General features: G+C 35.9%; 3 protein-coding genes and 1 long non-coding RNA gene across 4 annotated transcripts; 2 read left to right on the top strand and 2 right to left on the bottom strand.

The window, feature by feature from the left end:
- LOC18771359 (uncharacterized acetyltransferase At3g50280) lies at positions 2110-4015 on the bottom strand. Its single transcript, XM_007203213.2, has one exon. It carries the CDS (start codon positions 3704-3706, stop codon positions 2366-2368), a length of 1341 nt encoding a protein of 446 aa, XP_007203275.1. The 5' UTR covers positions 3707-4015; the 3' UTR covers positions 2110-2365.
- Positions 7388-9361, top strand: LOC18771367 (uncharacterized acetyltransferase At3g50280). The gene is made up of 2 exons (XM_007203361.2): positions 7388-8468; positions 8894-9361. Exons 1-2 carry the CDS (start codon positions 7498-7500, stop codon positions 9273-9275), a joined length of 1353 nt encoding a protein of 450 aa, XP_007203423.2. The 5' UTR covers positions 7388-7497; the 3' UTR covers positions 9276-9361.
- On the bottom strand, positions 15488-17003 carry LOC18771719 (uncharacterized acetyltransferase At3g50280). Its single transcript, XM_007204289.2, has one exon. The coding sequence runs from the start codon at positions 16919-16921 to the stop codon at positions 15578-15580; it is 1344 nt and encodes a 447-aa protein (XP_007204351.1). The 5' UTR covers positions 16922-17003; the 3' UTR covers positions 15488-15577.
- Positions 23068-24709, top strand: LOC109950136. Its single transcript, XR_002272430.1, has 2 exons — positions 23068-23268; positions 23468-24709. It is a non-coding gene; the product is annotated as an uncharacterized LOC109950136 (long non-coding RNA).

The raw sequence follows: 25278 nt of genomic DNA, 5'->3' as shown, positions 1-25278 counted from the left end.
TGATGCTGCTGGGGTTTTGGGGCTTCTTCTGGAGCAAAAGCTTACAGCTGTTATACGAATATTGGCGTATGGAGCATCTGCTGATCAGGTGGATGAGATTGCCCAGATGGGGAAGTCCACTATGTTGGAGGCTTTCGTAAGATTTTGTCAAGCAGTTGAAACTTTGTACACTAGGGACTACTTGCGTAGAACTACTCCTAGGGACCTCCAACAGCTTCTACAAAAAGTCAAAGCTCGAGGATTTACAGGAATGATTGGTAGCATCGACTGCATGCACTGGCAATGGAAGAATTGCCCAACTGCCTTGCAAGGTGATTACGGAAATAGAAAAGACCAAAAAAAATATCATCCTTAAAGCCGTTGCTGGCTTCAACACATGGGTTTGACATGCCTTCTTTGGAGTTGCAGGATCCCAAAATGACATCAACGTGCTGGGTCAATCTCCGCTCTGCAACGATGTATTGAGAGGCCAGGGCCCCAATATCACCTATCAAGTCAACAATACAGTGTACCAGACGGGGTATTATCTAGCTGACGGCATCACCTCGGGCTGAACTGGCCTTCGGGCCAGCCCGAGTTGGTGGGATCCACTCCTAGCCCGAGCTTGGGCTCACCGCTGGAACGAAATTCCCCCCCCCCCCCCAGCCTTGGGCTCAGCTGCTCAGTGGAGTTGCTCTAATGCCATACAATAAATGTTTTTTTTTTTCTTAAAGTGATCAAAGTACCCCTACTCCCAAGGACAAAATTGAAATTTCACAAAAAAATTAAATTGGATTAAATTGATTACATTGGGTCAGAGATGTTACACCTTTTGAATAATCACTATGATTGTGACGATGAGTCTTTGTCATCATAGGTCATACTCAGATATTAAATATTTTTTAACACCTAATTTATTTTGTATCAATATTCCAAGAACATCATCAATTCGATGCAATTATTTTGGTTGACTTAGTTGGATGCATTATTTTTGCGAAATTAAATATCTGAGCATAATTACTGACTAATTCCTTGTGATCGGATATTTATTATTTCAGTTTGTGGTTGTGAAAGTAGATGGGATATTGAATGTTGGTGTTGACATCGGACAAGCCTTTAACACAAGCAGGTTTTGAAGTCGAGTCCCGAAAAAAAAATTGAGGCCCTACAAACCAACACAACTAGAAACGTCTTTGTGTCAACAATTTGCTCACTCTGTATATATATAACATTTGTTATACATATAGAGTGCTACTATTTCTACCCACCTATCCTATTTTCTCACCCACTATGTAAATTTGAAAAATTAAAATCCTACTTTTCCACCCACCATTATTCCTAAAATACCCTTTAATTATTAATTCGACCAAGCACCATCAACTCCAAGTTAAAAACATAAAAATTTTAACCCAAAAAAAAAAAAATCTTCATTTTCTTCATGTGTTTTCAACATCACGACCTTACCCTACCATATTAATATTCTCATCAAGCCCTTAGCAGTACTAGTGGCTTTACGACCGCGACAGCACCACCACAACAACATACAACCAACAAGACTACAATGGATTTTTAATTGAAGTGATGTTATATGGAATAAGAACCCGTATGTGGGTTAATCAAACTAAAAAATCTTTAAAATGGAATAAAATTAAAGGACAATTTAGCCTCTATTATCAACACCTACCAACCCTGACACAATATTAAAGGTGGAGTTGAGAATTTGATTTGAATTTTTTTTTAAAAAACTTTTCAAAGGATTGAGATAGGTAGATCAATGCTCGCTGAATTTGTTGAGGTCAGGAAGATGGAAAGAATATGGAGAGTAAAAGAAAAAATGTATTTTCTTTTTAAAATTTGTTTTATTTTTAGAGTTTTAGAAGTCATTTTACATAGGGATACATTTGTCTTTAAATTTTTTAAAATAAGGTGGGTGGAAAAATATGACAGGTTGGTGAAAATAGCAACACTCTATATATATATTATACACATAAAAAAAAATTGGAGCCTCTAAAAAATTAAAGACCCTGTACAATGGCACCACTTATACACCCTTAAGACCACCCCTGATGTGGGGCACTAGCTTTTTCTTCTTTTGAAAGTGAGGGTTTTCTCACCAACCGACAATCGTAGTGTCATTGGAATTTTCTCCGACGGACTACCGAAGTGTTATTTGAATTCCCTGTTGCAAACACTGGCTTTTCTTAATCATAATTACTTTTTAACACAAACTATTTAATAAAACAAGAGAACTAATCTAAACTACCGGGGCTTTGAATGGACTAGCAGATAAAACATGAGCACAATTAGAAACCAACAAATCAGTCAAAGACATGGAAACTTTATTATTAATTCACTTAATAGGTTATTGGAGTCCCTAATTTTCTCTCTAAGCCACACTGTCCATAAACTCAGCGTCCTGTGCCAAAGCTTGCAGTGTTTGAGACGAAAGGCAAGCTTCAAAATCAATGCTTCCATCTTCAGCCCCAGGAAACACCGTCAACTTCCCGTCAAACTTGTTCCCAGCACCACTTCTTACAGCCAGAGGCCTTCCCCAGCCAAAGTCATTGCCAAACACATTGAACCGTGGTGAGCTTCCAGTGGCCAATGAGTTGACTGACAAGGTACCCATTTTGCTCAGTTTGGGACTCTTTACCCATTCCTCCAAATGCTTTCGAACTTCTTGTTCTGTCTTGGAAGCGATCATTTTGTTCATCTCCAGAGCCGCCCAGCCTAGTCCCTGCTTGAGCAAATCACCTACAGTGGACGTCACCGTGCCGAATAGAACCGCATTTCCAAGGTATTCTTCAGGTAATGGCTGAAATCTTTGCCTCAGGCCTACCAATAAGAGGTATTTGGTCTCCTGATCAGGGCTGAGACGTCTGTTGCGGGTTATGCAGACCCAGAGATGAGCCAAGAGTGCTTGAAGGGATGAGATTTTGGTGGTGCCCATCTCGGCATTGGCTTTGGCTTTGAGTTGTGCAATTTTTTCTTTTGGAAAATGAAACATTCTTTGTTGAAGGGGCCCCGGTGGTAGAAATTTGTCAGGGATCTGATTGTGGAAGAAGGGAATACGAACTGGGAGATCGATGATGCCATCAAAAAACTCGCGGCCGAAAATGAGAGGAGGTTGAGAAATCTTACCAAAACCGTGATCTCGAGAGATTTCAGACCAAGTATTGAAGAAACGCCAGAATATTGACCCATCAACAACGCAGTGGTTCATTGTGCAGCCTATGAAAATGCCATCAACCAGCTCAGTTACTTGCACTGCGAGCAAGGGATTCGACACGCTTTCGTAGTTCAAAACCCCGGTCATGGTAAAGAGGCTGTAGACAATGTCATCAGGGACCAGAACTGGGTCGAGGATATCGGCCACCGTGACACCGTCGGCAACTGCATGGACAAACCCTGCTCCGGCCCCATTGCAGTCGACGGAGAAAGAGGAGCTGTTGTCGTCTTCATGTTCAGTGATGGCAAGACGGCCAGCAAGGGGATAGAAGATATCCAATGTGAGGGAGAGAGAGGACTTTAGGTGTTCGACCAAACCGTTCTTTAGGTCTTCATTCTCATAAGTGGAAAAAGGTTTGTGGAAAAGAAGGCCTTTTTGGACTTGATCTACCAGGAGGAGTTGTAGATCCCATGGAGTTAACTCAATTCTACGAGTGAACTCATCGTTGTGGGTTGTGGGTTGAACTGTAGTGGTGGAGATGAAGCGAACGTTTCCCATTTTTTACTCTTGCGCAAAGCAGGACTCGATTATTGAAACTTTTGGTCGAGCGATTTAAATTTAGACTCTAAATTTATATAGGCACAATATCATGTTACCATTTTACCCTTAAAAAAGGATTGGTGGGGTTGGTGGTGATCTGTCAATTTTCTAGCATCCCCTTTTTACATTTCTCACTTCTTCACATGCACACTGCATTTTCTTAACTGGTATGTCAATTTTATATTATGTATGAACTTATTGATGTGTATAAGTTCCTATCGTGTATTGGGGGAACAAACAAAAAGGAATACAGATTAGTCAATGAAATAATGTATAGAATTTCCATTCTTTCTTTATGTAATTTTCATATTAAATGACGAAGAAAATTCTAGAGGAAGACAGATTAATCAATGAAATAATGTATGAAATTTCCACTCTTTCTTTATGTAATTTTCATATTAAATGACGAAGAAAATTCTAAAGGTAGACTTATCAGAAAAGGATATACATGTAAAGCAATCTCATAATAGGTGACCTACTAGGAAATTGCTCGTGAGTTCTCAGAAAGAAAACCGTGATGGCAGATAGGAGGGTCCAAAGCGGACAATATCGTGCTATGGCGGAGTCGATCCAGACAATATCGTGCTATGGCTGAGCCGATCCAGACAATATCGTGCTATGGCAGAGCCGATCCCGGAATGTGACATGGTAAGAGAGTTGTAAGAAAAATTGAAAAATTGGATAAATTGAAGGACAATACATTTAATAAGTGTAAACTTGGAAAATAAAAGGTGGTTTGTTTGATTTATTAATGTCATTATTTTAAGTGTATGAGAAGTGACACATGTTATGAGGAAAAGGAAGAAGGTCCAAAAAAGAATATAAAACTACCTTAGCTTGCTTTAATTAAGTATGAGGACGTGCATAATTTTCACGTAGGGTGTGAGGTTTAGTTCTTTTTATTTATTTGTCGATCAGCCTAGTCCTAGTGGGATTAATTAATAATACTTTATTTGGATGATCAACCTAATTCTAATGGAATTAATTAATCTCTCCTTATAATTTAAATTATTGCTTGTATTATAATATAAAATAAACCTCTTTATCCATGCACATGGAAGAATTGACTCAGATTTTCATGTTTATTTTAGTTTATCTTTATTTGTGCTTCTTTATTAATGCTTAGTCCTTTTGCAGGAGATACGAGATCCGAACCGCATTCCAATGTGATTACATTACACGATTTAATAATTGATGCCACCAATTCACTGTAGTGGTGATCTTACATAGATGCAAGGAGATGCAGCTGCATTTGTCTTGCAGAAAAACATCTTGGAGTTGGTAAAATTTGAACCTCTGGTCTGCCATGGAGATGCCCACCAAGTGTTTGTGGAAATGCCGTAGCGGCTTCTATTTTGAGTTTGATGCGCTGCTGCGCATAGGCGCAGCGCCTATTCCTCTTATTTAAAAACTCCTAGCCAAAACGAGGTCGTTTTGGTCTAGGGAAAAAATAAAATAAAAAACCGCGGTGCAGTTGGGAAGGAGTCCTCTTGCAAGATATCAACAACAATATAAATTCATTGAAGCTCAAATCCTAAAACTTGAACAACGCTCTTCTCTTGCTTGCTGCAGTGCAGAGGTGAATACACAATCACAATCCCAACAATATAAATTAATTAAAGACCCAATCCCAGTCCCAAATCTTTTTTTTTTCCCTTCAATTTTATTTCTTCTCTTCCTGTCATGCCCAATGGCCTCCTCTCTGTGGGCAAGATTGTGTCTGGAGGTTGGCACAGATTGGGGCAAGTGAGCTCTTGGGGTCAGATATGAAGTTCTTTGGAGGAAAAAGAAGGGCACAGTCTTGGGCTATTGTGCTTTGATGGCCATTTTTTGAGTCATTGGGAAGAGAGAAATAGAATAATTTTTGAAAACCTCAAAAGGGGATGAGATTGGTCAGCTATGGGACCGAGTCAGGTTTTGGGCATCGCTTTGGGCATCTAAGTCCTCAGCATTTAAAGACCCTATTCTAAGCCTTATTGCTTTAGATTGGGGTGCTAACGTAACGTAGTCTTTGCAAGTTCTTAATTTTTTTATTTTGTGGATAAAATGGGGGGCCAAACCCCAAAAAAACAGAACACCTAACCAATGCAAATCAAACGCCCACGAGTGACCCCCAACAAATCAACAGCTAACGCAGAGCTAGCCCAGATAGGAGCTGAAACAAAAAACTGAATATCCAAGTCTAGATTATGGCTCCATTTGGCAAGGTAATCCGCCAAACCATTCTTCTCTTGGAAAATATGATGGATATTCCAACTCTCAAAATGCCTAAGCATCTTCCCACAGTTTGAAAGCAAAGCAGTTAGAGGATAAAAAATTAAATTTTTTTTTACTATTATACCCAATATAGGAGTTCAAATTATAAAAAAACCTATATGAAATGAACTTTAGAAACACACCCAAAACTCATTTACAACATAATAAAAAGGCTTATAACTTCTTTTAAATTACAAAACTACCATTGATTTCTTAAAACAAACACAATCCCAAAACCTCATAAAAAATCCCAAAACACTTAATAGGGCATCAAAGAAATTTAATAATCAAAATTAAATTTAACAGGGTCAGCCATCATTTTTTGGGTTTTTTTGGGTTTGTTTATAGAAATTCAACGGAGTAGGATTTATTTATAATTTTAGTGTTAAAAATGGGTATATGACTAAATATGTCAAAAAAGAATCCCTTGGCTTTTTGAGTTGCTTTGTTGTCTCCTCCTGCTTTCTTTTGTTATGTTTGCTTGGCCATGTGGCCCGCTTAGCCACATGCTTTTTTCTGTACTCTTTTTTGGCCTTTTGCAATATATCATCACTTTTTTTCAATTTGTCTTTAAAAAAAATTTCTTCTTATGTATATATATATATATATATTTTTTTTGTTTAAGCTTTTTTCTTTTCTTTTTTTATAATATATTTTATTATTATTTGTTTCTGATTTAGCTCTTCATATCAGTAGTAAACTTGAGGATGTTGCACGGCATACAACTCAAGGTATGCATTTTAATTTATTTGTTTAATTGATAATTTGATATGCATTTTTATTAGATTAATGCATATTAATTTATGTTAGATTAATTAATAATTTAAATGAATTTTGATAAATAATGAATGACCATAGTATTTATAAAATTTAAGGGCATTTGGTAGTCTAAATTTTTTATGAGCTTTTATCTTTTTAAATATTGTCACTTTTCTGAAAAATTACTGGATATATCACTGTGGGCGGTTATTTATTTATATATGATATTTTATTTTTTTAAATTTTATTTCAAAGGGTTATAATTGGGTTTTATGTCCAGTTGTTAACTAAAGTTTTAATTGTTTTTAAAAATGACACATGATAAATTTTAAATGAAAGTATCACTAATTGATGTGGTGATACGTTGCTTTCTCTAAATTCTCCTATCGTAGCACACCTTTCACTCCTCGTTGCTCTTCCTTTGTATAACCAAAGGAATGAAATCAACAATTATTATAATACTTAAATATCTAATTCGTCATTCCAAAATAACTTTTGCATTTCCAAATATCTTCCTTACCTTCAGCATACTTCCTTGTTTTTGGTTATATTCATGATGGTAGTCAATTTGTATTTCTCTTCCTCTTCCTCTTCCTTTACAGTGAAGTTAGAGTAAATCTGAAAATACAATATAACATTCTAATAGGTTCAAATAAATATATAAGTTTACATGCAGCCAAGCCAAGAATCAATAGTTAAGCCTGTCCAGTTAAAATTTAAAGAAATAATCTTAGATGGGATACATTCGCTTCATCTCCACGACCATTGTTCAACCCACATTCCACAATGAACTTGCTCAGAGGATTGAGTTAACTCCATGGGATCTACAGGTCATCCTATTAGATCACATCCAAAAGGGCCTTCTCTTCCACAAACCAGAATCCAGTACCTATGAGCAAGACCCCATCACGAGCTTGACTGAACACCTAAAACGCTCCCTCTCCCTCACCTTAGACATCTTCTATCCCCTTGCTGGCCGTCTTGCAATTACCGAAAATGAGGACGACAACACCACTTCTTTCTCCGTCGACTGCAATGGCGCCGGAGCTGAGTTTGTCCATGCAGTTGCCGATGGTGTCACGGTGGCCGATATCCTTGACTCTGTTTTGGTTCCTGATGACATTGTTCACTCGTTCTTTCTGATGAATGGGTTTTTGAACTACGAAGGCAGTGGATCCAAACCCCTGCTTGCAGTGCAAATAACTGAGTTGGTTGATGGCATTTTCATAGGTTGCACAATGAACCACTCTGTTGTTGATGGGTCATCATTCTGGCATTTCTTCAACACTTGGTCTGAAATCTCTCGACGTGTTAGTACTAATTGTGGCAAAATTTTGCAACCTCCTCCTGCTTTTGGCCGCGATTTTCTCAACGGCATGATTGATCTCCCGGTTCGCCTTCCAATCTTTCAAAACAAAATCCCGAAAATTAGGTTTTCAGCACCCCTTCTTCAACAAAGAGTGTTCCATTTTTCCAAGCAAAAAATTGCACAGCTCAAAGCGAAAGCCAATGCCGAAATGGGCACTACCAGGATCTCATCCCTTCAAGCACTCTTGGCTCATCTTTGGGTGTCCGTGACCCGCAACCAGCATCTCGAAACTGATCAAGAGACCCAGTACAAAGTGTTAGTAGGCATGAGGCAGAGATTGCAGCCACCATTGCCAGACGAATACCTTGGAAATGCTGTTCTATTTGGCATAGTAACATCCACAGTAGGCGAGTTGCTTGAGCGCGGACTAGGCTGGGCGGCTTGGGAAATGAACAAGACGATTTCTTCACAAACAGAACAAGATGTAAGGAAGCTGTTGGAGGGTTGGATAAAAGATCCTAAAGTGCCAAAGCTTGATGGCTTGGCAAGCAACTCGTTGTTGACAGGAAGCTCACCGCGGTTCAATGTGTTTGGCAACGACTTTGGTTGGGGACGGCCTCTGGCTGTTCGAAGTGGCGTTGGGAACAAATTTGATGGGAAGTTGACTGTGTTTCCTGGGGCTGAAGATGGAAGTATTGATTTTGAAGCTTGCCTTTTGCCTCAGACACTACAAGCTTTGGCACACGACGCAGAGTTCACGGCCAGTCTAGCTGCTTGATTTTTATTTTCTTTCTCTTGCAATTATAGTCAAGGACAGAGACCATGAAAGCTGGGGAGGTTCTGGAACGTGGGCTTGGTTTTATGGCTTGGGAAATGAACAACATGGTGGCTTTGCAAACAGAAGAAAAACTGAGAAGCTTCTTGGAGTGTTGGGTGCAAGAGCCCAAGTTGCTTACAGAAGACAATATGGCTGCTAATGCTTTAGTCACAAGCAGCTCGCCGAGGTTCAACGTGAATGGCAATGACTTTGGTTGGGAAAGGCCAGTTGGGGTGAGAAACGGTGTTGGGAATAAGTCACATGGGAAGATTACAGTGTTTGCTGGGGTTGAAGAAGGCAGTATTGATATTGAAGCTTGTCTTTTGGCTGAGACCTTGGAGGCCATGGGAAATGATTCAGAATTCATGGATGTGGACACAGTGTAGCTCTAGATGCATTGCTAATACAACTTTTTTAAATAAAAATTATTTAAATATGTATTTGTGTAATCAATTCAATCATGTTATCATTATCTTCTGCGCTATCTAATTTGTTCTTTGTGTAATCAATTCAATCAAGTTATCACAGTATTCACTACAGAAAATGCCATTTCTATAGAGAATTAGTACATCCATTATAATCCATCAGGATTGAGAACGAGGTAAACTAGTCATATGAGCAAGTACCCATTTGGATTTAAATAAAAATACTAAAAAATTAAATTCTCATCAAATTAAAATATGAAAAATTAGTTCTAGTGCAAAATACAATTTAGGCTAAAAATGATGGCTCATTAAGTCAATATATACTTCATACTAAAATCCTATAAAATCAAGTTTTCTGATTTGATGTGTAAGAAATAAAAGCCACCAAAAAATATCTTGAGAAAATTATTATTCCGAAAAATTATTTTTCATACTTGGTCAATATTTTTACATAAAATAATTTTTCATGTATGATATGAATGCATGAAGGAACGTAAGGTCAATCTAGGTAAAAAGCCTTAGATGTTCAATCCACAAAGACTTTTAGCCTTTCAAAATTGCACATCTGCAAAAAAATTCATGAGTCCGCCAATTAGCCCAGTATATATTAACTTATTAAAGCCCAAAAAAGTCCCTTTTAAAAAATAATAATAATAAATAATTCAGTTGGAGGGAAGCAATAAAAATACACATTAAAATAGGTTCACTTTCAGTTATGTTATTGAACATATTTTCATTCTGATCATATGTGTTTTTCAGTTGCATTTAATATGTATTTGTTTATTATTTTTGATAAAGAGTGATAGTATTTTATTGATACGAGGAACATAAACAAGTACAAAGCCACTATGGTATTAAACCCTATTTGGTTTATGTTAAAGCTTATTGAAAATTAGTCTATGGAGCTATGAACAGCTTGGTTTATATGATTTAATGTTTACTTTTATTTCTATAAACACTATAGAAATTGTAAGTACCAAAAAAAATAATCATTAAATTTTAAGCTAATAACTTTAGCTAGCACACCCTTTAAAAAATTCTTAGTTTTGCCCTTGCATGTGAGTCACTCATGTCAATTCTACCCTATTAGTATGAAAATTGTATTGGCATTTTCTAGACTCTAGCATAGGTTGCGAAGTAGTGTGTGAATAATGTTTACTGGAAGTTTTGGCGTAACACATTCAATCCCGAATTTTCGAAGCATGACTTAATCGATATGAGAAACTTGATTTTAGGTAAATCATGACATAATCATGCATTCACAATAAGATTCCTAGTTGAAGTTATTTTCCATGCTATTGTGATTTAAGTTAAAATATTAGTGTTTCCTATAATGACGTGCACGGTGCTCATCTCCTAATTAACTTGTTTTAAGAGATATTATTTCTCCACAAAAAAGTGGTTGTTTGGTGTCATCACTTAAAGTCCATATTGAATCAAAGCTAATATTCATAATTGAATAGTATTTGGTCTCCTATTTTGACGTCTTTGACTTGAGCCCATATTGGATTAAACTTGAGAGTCATAATTGAAGAGCGTTATGGAATCTTGTGTTACCATATGACTAGGGAGAATGAGTTTTGCATAAAAGAAGTATGCCTCTCTTTTGAAAAACATAGTTTTTGACATACTGTTTTTTGAGCATATTGATTTTTTAATCAAAAGTTGTTGTGCATATTTTTCTGATAAGTAATCAAGTGTTCTTTGTTTATTTGGTGATTTATCAAATCCTTCCATCATTCATATTGCATTCATACGCATGTCGATGACTCATACAGTTGAGGGCACCAAGACAGTTGTGGCGTTTATCCTCCGGTGAGCTTGAAGCAATCGCGACCAGTTCAACATAAGGAGTGTCGAAGATCATCCCGTGACAGAAGTTGAGTTACGAAGAAGTCTATAAACTTTATTTAGATTGCGTCTAGGATAAGTGTGTGAGTACTTCTTATAATCTTCATTCTATAGAGGATTTGTTTTGGACTAAGGAGTCCCGTGGATTTTCCCCAGAGATGAAAATTAACCACGTAAAATAAACATCTGCATGTTCCTTTACTTTAAGCTCTGCACATTTCAGGATTGATAAGCCATATCAATCCTTCTTCGAAAGTCTATTTTTATTTGTTGTTAATAATCTCGAATTAGCCTATTCACTTCCTTCTAGGCATTTTTAGTCATCCTACAAATAATTTTATACCCAATCCCGTAACTGTAATCATATGAATTATACTAGTTGACTGTAACGGTGTGCCCGCGTCCTCCACTTAAATTTGAATCCCTTCCTGATTAGAGAGTCGTTTAAATACTTCGTACCAGATAAGCAACACTTGTACGTCTCTACATTCATTCCACGTGCAATTTTTTCATCAAACTTCTCAACAGCTTCAAGTTGCTTCAAAATCCACCAATTCCTATATTATATATATATATATATATATATATATATATTTCCTTTTTCAATATAAAGAAGGATTGAACTGGCTGCAGGCCGCCTTAAGCTCAGGGAAGACACGTGCCCTGCCATTCTGATTAGCCAAATATGATTAATGACAGTCTAAATAGCGGAAAATTTCTTTTAAAATGAAACAAGAAAGGATAGCATAAACATTTCCATCATCCAAAGACCACGTGGTCTCAAACATCAATTCACTCTTTTTCGTGACGACGGCAGCTACCCTTGTCGTCCTAAAATTCCATCTCCAAAGCCACTGATTTAGTTCCTTCAGCTGGACAAAACCAAAATGATAAGAAAGACAGAGAAACACGTCAAACAAAATATTTGGATGCAGAAAGAAAGAAAGAGTATGTGGTCATTGACAAATCCCATTTTCTAAAGGCATTGCCATTACGTGCCCAACCATTTTGTTTTCGCCTTGGAACAGATTGAAAATCAAGCTGCCAATGTTGATTGTTACGGCTAGCAGTCTGGCTAGACATGGCATATTATGTAGTTTGTTATGTCTTCTCTGCCCCTTCCTCAAGTTATAATAACGTTTGTAATAATATTAATTGCTGGGGTTCTCTCTCTTTCTTTCTTTTTGTGAACTACCTTCATCTCATCGCTAGCTATGAGTGCTAGATAAAGTATAAAATACAAATAGTTTCAGAGAACACAAATGATTAATTCCAAGGTTTGGTTTTTAAGCTACATGAGAGAAGCAAATACGTGGAGGAAACTAATTTGTATATGTCACTTCAATTAGGAAAATGCTTAATTGCTTATCAGACAAGAATTGGTCAACTACTCACATTAGAAAGGGCTGAGCCATCTAGCTAACACATAAAAACTTGCATGGAACTAGTGGTGGGCATCGAAACCGGAAAATCGGAACACCAAACCACATTGGATGGAAAAAAACTAGAAAAAAATTGTGTTGACTAAAAATTCAACAAACCAGTGCTGAATTGGATTGGACTGGTTCAAATTGGTTCCTATACCAGTTTCACACCTTACAAAACTGGACCGGCTGTGTATCTTTTAATTTTTTTTAAATTATTTAAGTCCAATGCTAAATTTCTAATCTCATAACTAATATTTCCTCTAAGCCACATTCAAAGTACCTCTCTTTTCTAGGCCCAATCATCTCTCTTTGCATGAAATTCGGTCATTTGTGAATATTTGAGCCCAAAAAATAAATTTTCAATTGGAATTTGTAAAAAAAATTAATTTGAAAAATATAAATAAAAAATCGGGTCCAAAACCAGAAAAACCAGAAATTGCACCATAATTGGTTTAAACCGAACTGATTGATTTCATAAATATTTTTCACCAAAACTAGATTGAACAGTACCAATTGAATATTACTAGTTTCGATTCAGGTGTAAGGTGAAAACCGAACCGGACCACGCCCACCTCTATATGGAACAGATATATATGTTCTATTGCCTCTCATAATGTAATGAATCACATAAGGAGAGATAAGAGGAATATAGGCCCGTGACATGCCAATTCCTTCTATAAGAGTGCTTTCACACGCTGTATTGTACCGTTTTTTCTAGCTAAAGAACTATTTTTTTTGTTAATACAAGGTGATAGTCTTAGGGGTGTAAGTTGGATTGGAAATTCCGCTTCCGATCTAAAATTTTTCAATTTTGGCGAAATCAATTCCAACATCAGAAAGTTACAAAATCTGAAAATTCCACAACCAAAAAAAAAAAAAGGTTAGGAATTGGAATTGGAATGTATATCATGATTTTGAAACTTCCGAATTTCGAAATATATTGGGACTTTAAGTTTAAACTACACATAATGACTAATTGCACGTTGAACTAAATATGACTTAATGATCAAATAGACAATGTTGAGTAATTTCATAATGGATAACAACATATAATAGTTTTCGAGCTTTATGTATGATTTTCCATTTTGAGCCAATTTTAACCTTTCATATCATTGGACATGTTTAAAATTTTCAACTATTTTTGAAAATTTCCAAAAAAATTTCTGAAATATGTTTATTTCGAAATTTTACGAAAATTATGATTTTTCCTAATCGGAATGAATGTTGAAATTCCAAAAAAATTTAGAAAGGAATTGGAAAAGAATTTTCACTCTAAAATTTTTTGAATTGAAATTGAAATGCCTTGATTTCGATATGTTCCATTCGAAAACCAGCCCTAAATAGTCTAAACTACAAATGGAGGGGGTTTTTCACATATAACTACCAAAATCTCATGGAAGTTTGAACCTGAGACTACTAGCCTGCAAATTAAAATTATTTTTCACTGGGCTAAACACCGTTAACGCTAAAGAGCTATTCTTTTATACCTTTTCCACATCAAATTTATTAGAAGGAACGACTCCTTAACTAGCATTGGTCTCCAGAAGCTGCCACCCACCATGCTTACTAATTGGTTGAATATGGTAACGAGAAAAGTGGCAAAATTAATGATAAAAAAGACAGGGAAAATGTCAAAGAAACCAATTGGAATATTAACTGCGGAAAAATAGAGAGCACTAGTATGCGTCCATTACCAAATCCCATTTTCTTAAGACACTATCCACACGGCTGTTTTCTCATGTTACTTATCATTTTGAAACACGTCCCAGTCATTTCGTTTTCAACTTTGGATCAATATGGTCAGTATGCCTCCACATGGATATGGTTATAAATGCTCAAAACCAACAAAATGGGAAAGGAATATGTTATCCCAATATTCACTCACAACAAAGACGAAGATGAAAAAGATGAAAAATATATAGTGTATTCGGCAGCAACGTGGGTTTGGTGGTCTGATAGTGTTCAGCAGCCAATTCTCGAATGGTATTTGGGTGTTGTGTGATAAAGTGTATTAGGATGTATATGAGTATTTTTGGTGGCTAAATAGGGTGTACTTAGTTAATTTTATATTTTGATTATAATATTAGGGTGTACTTAGATCATAGGGTGTACTCAATTAATTTTAAGGTTCGTTTAACAGAACTCATAATTTTATTCATCTTGTTGACATGAGCCATTCCTCCTTATTAAGATTATGATTTATTTCATAGTTAAGTTTGCGCAATTGACTTATTCTGGTGTAACTTATTTCTTTATTGTAAACACAATGTAACTCTATATTTACTTGGAGAATAAATGTAAGAGAAAGTTTTTCCAATCTTATTTCCTTTTAACACATCTTTCAATATTTTCCTAGAATATTGCATGTGAAATGAATGTAGGGATGTCCAAGTTTTGCTTATCTGGTACGAAGAACCTCATTGTCATAAGAAAAACTAATGCAGACCATTACCGTCTTATCCAAAATTTGGCACCATTAGTTCACGTTATCATCTTCAGTGTCCTTTTGTGACAATCAACGTTACAGTTTGTTTCGAATTTTAAACGACTCTCTAATCAGAAAGGGGTTCAAATTCGAGGGATGAAGGCTGGCACACTGATCTAACTAGTATAACTCACATCCACGAGTTTAATCAGGAAAGGGTTCAAATTCGAGTGGAGGAGGCGGGCACACCGTTATAACCAACTACTATAACTCACATATCCACGGGGTTGGGTATAGAATTGACATGACTAGTTTACCTCATTCTCAATCGTGAAGGTGTTTGTATCACAATATTCAAGGTGCATGGATGGATTACAATGGATGTATAGTGTCAGTACTAATCCACTATAGAAATGCAGTTTTCTGTAGTGAATACTGTGAAGAAATGATTACGCAAATACGAATTAGACAGCGCCAAAGATAATGATAATTTGATTGAGCATATTTCAATATTTCAATATTTTTTATTTAAAAAAGTTGCATTAGCAACGCATCTAGAGCTACACTGTGAGTGTGACCACATCCATGAATTCTGAATCATTTCCCATGGCCTCCAAGGTCTCAGCCAAAAGACAAACTTCAATATCAATACTGCCTTCTTCAACCCCAGCAAACACTGTAATCTTCCCATGTGACTTATTCCCAGCACCGCTTCTCACCCCAACCGGCCTTCCCCAGCCAAAGTCATTGCCATACACATTGAACCTCGGTGAGCTGCTTGTGACTAAAGCATTAGCAGCCATGTTGTCTTCTGTAAGCAACTTGGGCTCTTGCACCCAACACTCCAAGAAGCTTCTCAGTTTCTCTTCTGTGTGCAAAGCCACCATCTTGTTCATTTCCCATGCCACAAAACCAAGCCCACGTTCCAGAACCTCCCCAGCTTTCATGGTCACTGTCCCGGCCTGAACTGCATTGCCAAAGTATTGTTGTGGCAATGGCGGCTTCATTCTTGGTCTAGCACCTATCAGCAACCGGTAACTAGTTTCTTCGTCACTAGAATATTTGCTGCCACGTACTATGGACCGCCAAAGATGAGCTAAAACTGCTTGCAGGGAAGAGATTTTTGTATTGGTGTTTTCAATCTCAATCTCAGCACTGGCTTTTGCTTTCAACTGAGCAACTTTTTCCTTTGAGAAGCAAAAGACTCTTTCTTTTAGATTATTCGGTGTTGGGATATTGTCGATGAATTTACCGGAGACTTGATCCTCAAGTTTCGAGAAGGGAATTCGAATGGGACGATTGATTTCATCCGGAAACCAACGTTGAAGAACAGGGGATTTTGAGACATGATCAGAAGAACCGCGAGAAATTTCGGACCAAGAATTAAAGAAATGCCAAAATGACGTCCCGTCAACAACTGTGTGGTTGATGGTGCAGCCTATGAAGATGCCATCCGCAAGCTCGGTTACTTGAACTGCAAGTAAGGGCTTGGAAGTTCCTTGGAAATTTTTAAGTCCGTTTAGAGGAAAGAAATGGTTGACAAGATCTCGAGGAACATAGAGAGAGTCTTTGACGTCAGAGAGAGTGACGCCATCAGCTTTGGCATGGACAAACAGAACCCCTGCGTTGTTACAATTGATGAAGAAGGACAAAGCGTTGTCTTCGTCGTGTTCAATGGTGGCGAGGCGGCCGGCAAGTGGTGGAAAGAAGTCAAGTGTTCGTGAAAGGGAGGCTTTGAGATGTTGGATATTTTGTGAAAAGTTTTTGGGTTTGTGAAAGAGGAGGCCTTTTTGGATGGGATCAACAAGAAGGAGCTGGAGGTCCCATGGAGTTAACTCAATTGCTCGAGTATTATGACTCGCTGCTTTTACTGTATTTGTCGAGATGATCCTGATGCCTCCCATGTTTTTTTGCTCTTATTTCTTTGTTTTCTCTTGCAGAAACGGAGGGGTAGACCTAAGTTATATATACAATATAGAGGATAAGAGGCACACAGAAAGCCACACATTTTGACACATCATTATAACACAGAAAGCCACCCATCCCACGGTAAAAAATTCATCTGGCACCAAAAAAATGGATTTATTATTGTCACCAACACATTGTACGAGGGGTTCATCTCTCTACGCGGGGAGGATGAAGTGAACTTTATTGCCTTGAAATGGACAGGAACTTTGATCGAAATGAATTTCTAGGATGCGTTGTCGTTGACTTGACTTGTGTTTTGGTAAAGTATACGAGTGCATCCCACAAGCTAAAATCAATTCCTTACATTAAAAATAATGTCATTAATGCATTCTACAAGCTAATTTTTGTTTTTTAAATTTTATCCTTATTAAATATATTATATATATTTTTTACAACTTTGTTACCACCTTATTAAAAAAATTAAATAAGAAAAACTGCCGTTTTTATTTCAAAGACAATGGTTTTTTTTTTTCCCACAACAAAAATGATGTCACTTCCATGATAACAAATTTATAGTCATTTGATGAAAAGATATGTTGTAGTTATTATTTTTCTAGTATTTAAATGTTAAGATAAGCAACAACAGAAAAAAAGCATACTAATAAAAGATAAATATCAATAATACCAATATCCATGAAAATAAAAAATAAAATTTTAAAATAGAAAGTGATAGAATATTTTATTGGAAACAACATATTCATAGTAATTTTCACAATAGTTAATTAAAAAACATTTGTTTACAAAACTAGTTGTTATATAAAAAATAAATAAACTAGTTTTATTAAGAACGTCTGTTTTCTCTAGGAAAAAAATTAACATTTAAAATATAAAAAATAAAATAAAACTAACCTTTAGAGTAAAAAGGTGGTAAGAAAAGGTGACATTTTTTTTTTCTTCTCTAAACTAACTTTTTTTTTATAATTATTTTTTAACAAGGTGGTAAGAAAGTTTTTAAAAAAACTACCCTTGTAAAAAAGTCAATATATTTAATAAGGATAAATTTGGAAGACAAAACTTAGCTTGTGTGATGCATTAATGACATTGTTTGAAGCGTAAAGAAAGTTACACATGTCAAGAAGAGAAGGGGTCCAAAGGAGAATGTTAAAGAGAAGGTTGTTAGCATTCTCCAAATGGTGGTTGACTTGCATACAATATGGTGGAGGAAAAAAAATCACAATAACTTGGGAACAATTTAAAAGCCCCATAAAATATGTTGAATTGTAAATAGGGGTAATTTTGGAATCTGAAAATTACAATAAATCAAAATTCAAGCTTGATTAGGTAATTTGCTGAGTTGAATTCTAGTCATTGAGTTTTATTTGTAAAAAAATAAAGAAATAGGTTGCAGGTAAGGCAATATGAGTCTGAAAAGGGAAAGCCAAATTTACTATTAAAAAAAATGATCAATACATAGGCTGAGCTCATAGAAGAGCCACCTCAAAATATGTGCTTAACCATCTATAACAAAATAGTTATGTTGTCCACCTATAATAACAAGTATACAAACTATATCACGCCACCACCAGTGTTTCAACCAAAAAATAATTTATATGACTTTTGCAATGCAATTTCACTTTTATTTTTTCAGATGAAAAAGAAAGAGACTCCCGAGGGTGAAAAATTGTTGAAAAAGAGGGTGAAAAAGTGAAAACTATGGCAAGCCAAGCCCTTTGAACTAAGGGTTGAGCTACCTTCAGGGCTGCAGTGGGCTGTAGCCCAAGTAAGCTTTTTTTTATTATTAGTTAAAGAATAGACGTATAGCCCATCACAGAAACTTTCTCACTTTGAGCGCTACTTCCTCGCCGGGCCCTTTTGGAAATATGGGTGGCTGCTTTCTTTTTCTTTTTTTTCCTTTTTTTCTTCTTTCAATATATGCCTTGGCAGTTTCCCGTTTAATTAAGGATTCATAGTTTGACATGATGAAGTATCCTAACCTAGTTTGACCTACTATGCAATAATTATCCTAGTCAGTCTTGAAAACAAAAATTTGATATATGTAATACTTGGACTAGTAGTCCCCAAAAGATATCTGCAACGTTTATATTTGGTGCTACCAAAGTATATTCGATCGTTCAAACGCACAATAAAGGTAAAGTTCTTAGCCATAATTCTTCCATTTAATCACTCAATTGCCTTCATTGTTCTTGTGTTTACAATTAATATATATGTGAAAACTAATTATTTTTATTCATTTAGTCTTTATAAAGTAAATTGTTATGTTGTTGATATGTGTAATTAGATTATAATGTCACATCAAAATCAAGCAAGTAAAAAAGTAAAAAGTATTCATTCATTCTTCAAGAAAAAAAAAATAATGGTGATAAATTAGACAATGACAAGGCTTCACCATCAACTGAGCCACCTCATCATACATCTCCCGTAGTTGAACCTAATGAGTTTGATGTTACTTCTTTGGAACAAGACTCTGAGAAACGTATTCAAATATCTGAATACCATATTAATCAACGTGATGAGGTTCAACGTGCTTATATCAAAGTTGGACCTTACTAACCAAAACTTTCAGAATATCTGAGGTCTTGATTTGGATCGCAGTATCATCGATTTCAATATTCTTGGTTCTTCCAATTTTCATGTTAGAATATTCCTCTTCAGAAGATAAATTCTATTGTTTCCATGCTTTCTTTTTGGTAGTGGTCATCCTGCACTAACTATTGAGGGGTTTAGTAATTGAAAAAGAGTTAATGATGGAAATAATTGTTTATTTTTGACATACATGGGAGGTTCATCTTCATCGCATAATACTTGTGAAAGATGTATGGAGGATTTGATGAACCCATCTCAACATGTCGACAAAGTTATTAATCGACAATCACAGAAAGAAATTTTTGAAAAACTGGTTGCGGCTCAAGACAACAATAGAGTGTGTTTGGTAGCTTACGTATTAGACATGTGCTTTCAGGGGCATAATGAATCTTTGGATTCTAAAAACCGTGGACATTTTATTGAAATGGTAAAGCATATAGCAAAGTTTAATGATGAGGTGGTTGGAGTTTTTTTAGAGAATGCACCAAGAAATGCCAAATATACCTCACCTATTATTCAAAAGAGGGTTTTAAATATTCTTGCTAACAACGTGAGAAAAAAAATTCGTGAAGAAGTTGGGCATGCTGCTTTTTGTATCCTTGTTGATGAATCACAAGATACATCAAATAGAGAGCAAATGACTATTGTTTTAAGATTTGTTGATAATGACGGTTTTTTACGAGAACCTTTTTTTGACATTTTGTGGGTTGAAGGTCACTTCAAAAAGAAATCAAGAAAGTACTTGATTTTTATGAATTATGTATTGATAAGATGAAAGGTCAAGGATATGATGGTCCTAGTAATATGCGGGGTACATGGAATGGGCTACAAGCATTATTTCTTAGTGATTGCCCATATGCATATTATGTACACTGTTTTGCGCATCAAGTACAATTAGCATTAGTTTCAGCATCAAAAGAAGTGGCTGCAATTCGGTTATTCTTTGGGTTTATCGCAGCTATGGTCCCTCAACTATACCCGTAATTGCATTTGGGTCACTAAACTCAATTATTAGTTGCAGAGGTCATTCAACTATGTGTTTCGTTGCACCAGTAGTCCTTCCATCAAGTTCGTTAGTTTTTTCCGTTTAAAATGATGACGTGGCAAGATCTATCCAATTATTGATGGGCAAATGTGACTTTTCAGTTAGGAATATTTGTAGCAATGATCCCTCAACGCTACTCGGAGTTACATTTTGGTCACTTAAGTCTAAAAAATGGTTATAGAGGTCACTCAATTAGGTGTTGTGCTGCACAATTAGTCCCTTCCGTTAGAGAGACTTGACGATAGGGACAAACGGTGCAACGAAACACACAGTTGAGTGACCTCTGCAACTAATAATTGAGTTCAGTGACCCAAATGCAATTACGGGTATAATTGAAGGACCATAGCTGCGAAAAACTCGTTATTCTTTTCATTCTTGAATTCAATTGTCAATGTCATTACTGCTTCTCCAAAACGTCATAGTGAGTTACAAGTTGCTCAATCAATGAATATTATAGAGTTGTTGGCTGCTGGTGAACGAGAGACTGGTAGAGGAGCTAATCAAATTGGTACCTTGCATTGACCTAGAGCTACTTGGTGGAGTTCTTATTATGATTTTGTTTGTGATTTGTTTAATGATGCAGTTTGTACAGTTCTTGAGAATACAAAGAAAGATGGATCCACAGGCTCCTTACGTGGGGAAGCTACTAGTACCTACAATGCGATTAGGCAATTCAAATTTGTATTCATCTTGCATTTATTGAAAGAAATTATGGGACTCACATATATCCTTTGTCGAGAACTACAACATAAGTCTAAGACATCGTGAATGCTATGAATTTAGTCGGTACAACAAAAAGTGTCCTTCAGAAGTTGAGATTAACTAGCTAGAAAACTTTTATTGGGAAAATAGATTTATTTTGCAAGAAACATGACATTGATATGCCTCATATGAATGCTCAATATGAAGTCGAAACAAGACGTTCTTGTCAACAAAATGACAATATTATAGTTGAGCATCACTACCACTTTGACATATTCAATTGTCACATTCCGGGATCGGCTCCGCCGTAGCACGATATTGTCCGCTTTGGGCCCCCCCTCTCTGGCCCTCACGGTTTTGTTTTTAGGAGCTCACGAGTAACTTCCCAGTGGGTCACCCATCCTGGGATTGCTCTAGCCCCCAACTCGCTTAACTTCGGAGTTCCTACAACTCCGAAGCCAGTGAGCTCCCAAAAGGCCTCGTGCTAGATGGATGCGGGTGTGCACATATAAGGCACATCACCCCCTCTCCGTTAGTTGATGTGGGATCTTACATCAATGATGCAATAGATTTTCAATTGGCTGAGTTGAATAGTAAGTTCAGTGAATGGGAAATGGAACTTCTTATTCTTAGTTCAGCTTTGGACCCTAGTAATTCTTTTAAATCATTTAACATTGATAAAATTTGCATCCTTGCAAAGAGATTTTATCCTCAAGATTTCACTCCGTAAGAGTTACATATTTTGATATGCGAGCTGAAACTTTACGAAACATATGTACCTCATCATCTTGTACTTAAAAATGTGTCTAATCTCTCTGAATTATGTCAGGGATTAGTTGAAACAAAAAGGTCACAAAGATATTATTTGATTGATAGATTGATCCGTCTTGTACTAACTCTCCTTGTTTCTACGGCAACTACTGAAAGAGCTTTTTCAGCTATGAAACTTGTTAAAACAGCTCTTAGTAACAAGATGGAGAATGAGTTTCTAGCAGATTCTATGATTGTCTACATTTAAAAACAAATTTGCTAACACTATTGATTCAGATACAATAATAAAATATTTCAACTCTCTCAAGGATTACAGGGCACAACTTCAATAAGTACACTTTTAATTATTATTAAATATATAATTAAATATATACTTTTAACGTGATTTATATAATTTAATATATACTTTATTTTAACTAAAAATTTTAACTAACCTACTCATCAAAAAATTCTCAACTCCGCCCTTGCTTTGAACTTGTGGTAGGTTATAAAAAAAAGTTGATGGGGTTTGTATTGTGTCAGATGAGATGAGTGGAGGAGGAGACTGCAGGGTGTGGCCTGTGGTCCTCAGCTGAATGGTGGTAAATGCCACGTGATAAAACACAATGGTCATTTTACTCTCTCTCATCACGAGCTTTGGAGTGGACGGGCATGAGCACATTCTGTACGTACTCTCATGTTATTGGCTCAAATCTCAAGTCCCACGTGCCCCGTCGTTTAGATCACGTGGTCAGTGATCAGTGGTCTCTCTCTCTCTCTCTCTCTCTCTCTCTTACAACTAACAAGTGATATGCTTTTGCCAACCCTAAAGTCTTATGCTTACCCAGAAACAACCATCAATCAAATTACTATATCTACAATACGATTTTAAATTTACTGTCTCAATATTCTCTTCAACTTGCAATTTCTTCCACTTGATATATATAGATATATATGTCAATTTCACACACCTCATTAAATGGAGCAAGGCTTGTGTTGTTTTGAATGGTGGTGGGATTATTTTATTTGATAGCCAAGATGGTTTCATTTATCTGCATTTGCACCTGCACCTCTTTTGGTCTTTACTGGTTTTCTCATGCACTGATGAACTCAGAGATCCATGCATAGGTGCAAGTGTAAGTGCAGACAAATGCCTTCTTGGTTTTTTCTCAGCTCTAAAGGTGTTCGAAGGATAAAACATTCTATTTTTGGGCTATCATCTGTGCTCCATATCCATCTAAGGTAAGAAATTGATACTTAATAGCTCTGTCCTCAATCTCGATTCCGTTCTTGCTGTTTTTGGGTGCTTCTAATATCCATTTGTTGTCATTAAGAAAGAGTAAAGATAATCTTTCCATTGAGATTGTTTGTGTATCTGATGAAATGTTTTTTTCTCTTTTTTCTTTTCCTTTTCTGAATGTTCTCAATCTGCTGTTTCTAGTCTGCATGCCTACAAATTAATATGTCATGCTGTCTGTTGGTCTTTTTGAAACTTGTCCTTATAACAGATGTTTATACAAAATGATGAAAGTTTGAAGTTGTTGCTGTTTCTTTGATCGATCGTGTATAGTATAGTGTGAGTTGTGTTCTTCTATATGCGTACTAGTTTGGTTGGTTAAGCTTTAAACCTATAATCTTTATTATGCAGTTTCAATTTTACGAGCAAAAACATTTGTGAATGTATTTTCAAGATGCTTGTGCTTCCTTTTCTGCAGTCGTTAGGTTGAGGATCACTGAACTACATGAAGCCACAAACACTTCAAATCTGACATTTGATGCCCCAAAAAAGAAAGAAAAAAAGTCCGTGACATTTGAACTAAAATTGGTAAAATATCTCACATATAGACAAATATCAAGATCTTGTCAACAAATCTTTATTGGCGGTTTGCAACATATATATATATATATATATATATATATAATTGCTACAAATACAGTAACAAAAACCACAAACAAGCTTCTCCAACAAGAAGAAAAGGAGAGGAAGAGTTGCATATAAAGATGGATTGGTTTCAATTGCCTCAGGGTATACATGACTTGTGCTTCTCTTTTTTTATTTCTTTCCTGCTAAAGTACATGATGACTTGTGCTTCATGGTGAAAGTTAATTCTGGTTAATTTGTTAGGTTTCTGTCTTCGGACTTTTTACTTGTTTTAGCTGACTTGTTCGATTAATACTGTGGTTTGAGTGTTAGTTTCTAATAACTCTCTTTTGGTGGTAACAAAATGATCTTACACACCAAAAAAGAAGCAATTAAAAACACACAACAAGAAAAAGACAAGGACAGGAATTAAAGATACAGAGCTGACAGATGTTGGTTATGTTATGCCCAATGGGGGAGGGTCCTGGTGATGGTGTCCTTTGTTCCCCATTATTTCATACTCATATAAACTTTTTAATTAATAGAACAAAGGATTAGACGAGATTAGCTCTTCAGTATTGGTCATTAGATATATTCATATATAACTAGTAATACAGTGAACTACTGGTCAATCAATTTATTATTTGATTTGTAAACTGGGATACTTCAAATTATACAAAGCCCTGCTGCTGTCCATTTATTTTGTATGACATAATATAATATCTTAATTTAATACCATTTGCATGATAATTAATGAATGTATTCTCAAGAGCTACTTAGTAGAACTTTCAAAGTCATTGTTTATGATTGAGTCCCCAAAAATAAAAACACTCAGAATTCTACTTGATCTGTGATCTTAATCAACTACACAACGCATTAGAATGTTTGGTAGAAAAAGAAGATACATTTCTTGATAGTGTAATATATATATTCAAAAGTTACAGTAGGAAATAGTCGAAAAGGGAAGTTCATTGTTGGGCTAAATTGTAAGAAGGTAGTATCAAGACTCGACTTGACTCTTTATATATGGATGGATCCATTCATACCTCGTGTAAATCACAATTTGACATATATGTATATAAATAACTCATTAAAAATATTAATTAAAATAATTTCTACACACGTGATGGGCAGATAATTATAGTAGACAATGGTACCATTTCGCAAAAAAGGTATTCTTCAAGGAGTGTATATATACATTATGGTTCCATCCAACAGGAATTCACGCATTCAATATGATTGAATGACTTGATATTGATCTATACTATAGCAGAGAATGGTGTACTTTTCACATGTAACGACATATCAATTTATACTCTAGTAGAGAATGGTGAACCATTTGATCACATGTAATGTAATGTGAATTTGCATTGTAGAGATAGAAACACTGC

This window comes from Prunus persica, chromosome G7 (genome assembly GCF_000346465.2).
Source record: "Prunus persica cultivar Lovell chromosome G7, Prunus_persica_NCBIv2, whole genome shotgun sequence".
In the NCBI taxonomy this organism is placed as follows: domain Eukaryota; kingdom Viridiplantae; phylum Streptophyta; class Magnoliopsida; order Rosales; family Rosaceae; genus Prunus; species Prunus persica.
This window is presented reverse-complemented; position numbering and strand designations above follow the sequence as displayed.

What these genes read in the sequence shown, in the direction of transcription:
- LOC18771359 (XM_007203213.2), bottom strand. Translation starts at nt 3,706, where the DNA reads ATGGGAAACGTTCGCTTCATCTCCACCACTACAGTTCAACCCACAACC.
- LOC18771367 (XM_007203361.2), top strand. Translation starts at nt 7,498, where the DNA reads ATGGGATACATTCGCTTCATCTCCACGACCATTGTTCAACCCACATTC. An exon ending in GTTCTATTTGGCATAGTAAC is followed by an intron (nt 8,469 to 8,893) that starts ATCCACAGTAGG and finishes AAGGACAGAGAC; the next exon opens with CATGAAAGCTGGGGAGGTTC.
- LOC18771719 (XM_007204289.2), bottom strand. Translation starts at nt 16,921, where the DNA reads ATGGGAGGCATCAGGATCATCTCGACAAATACAGTAAAAGCAGCGAGT.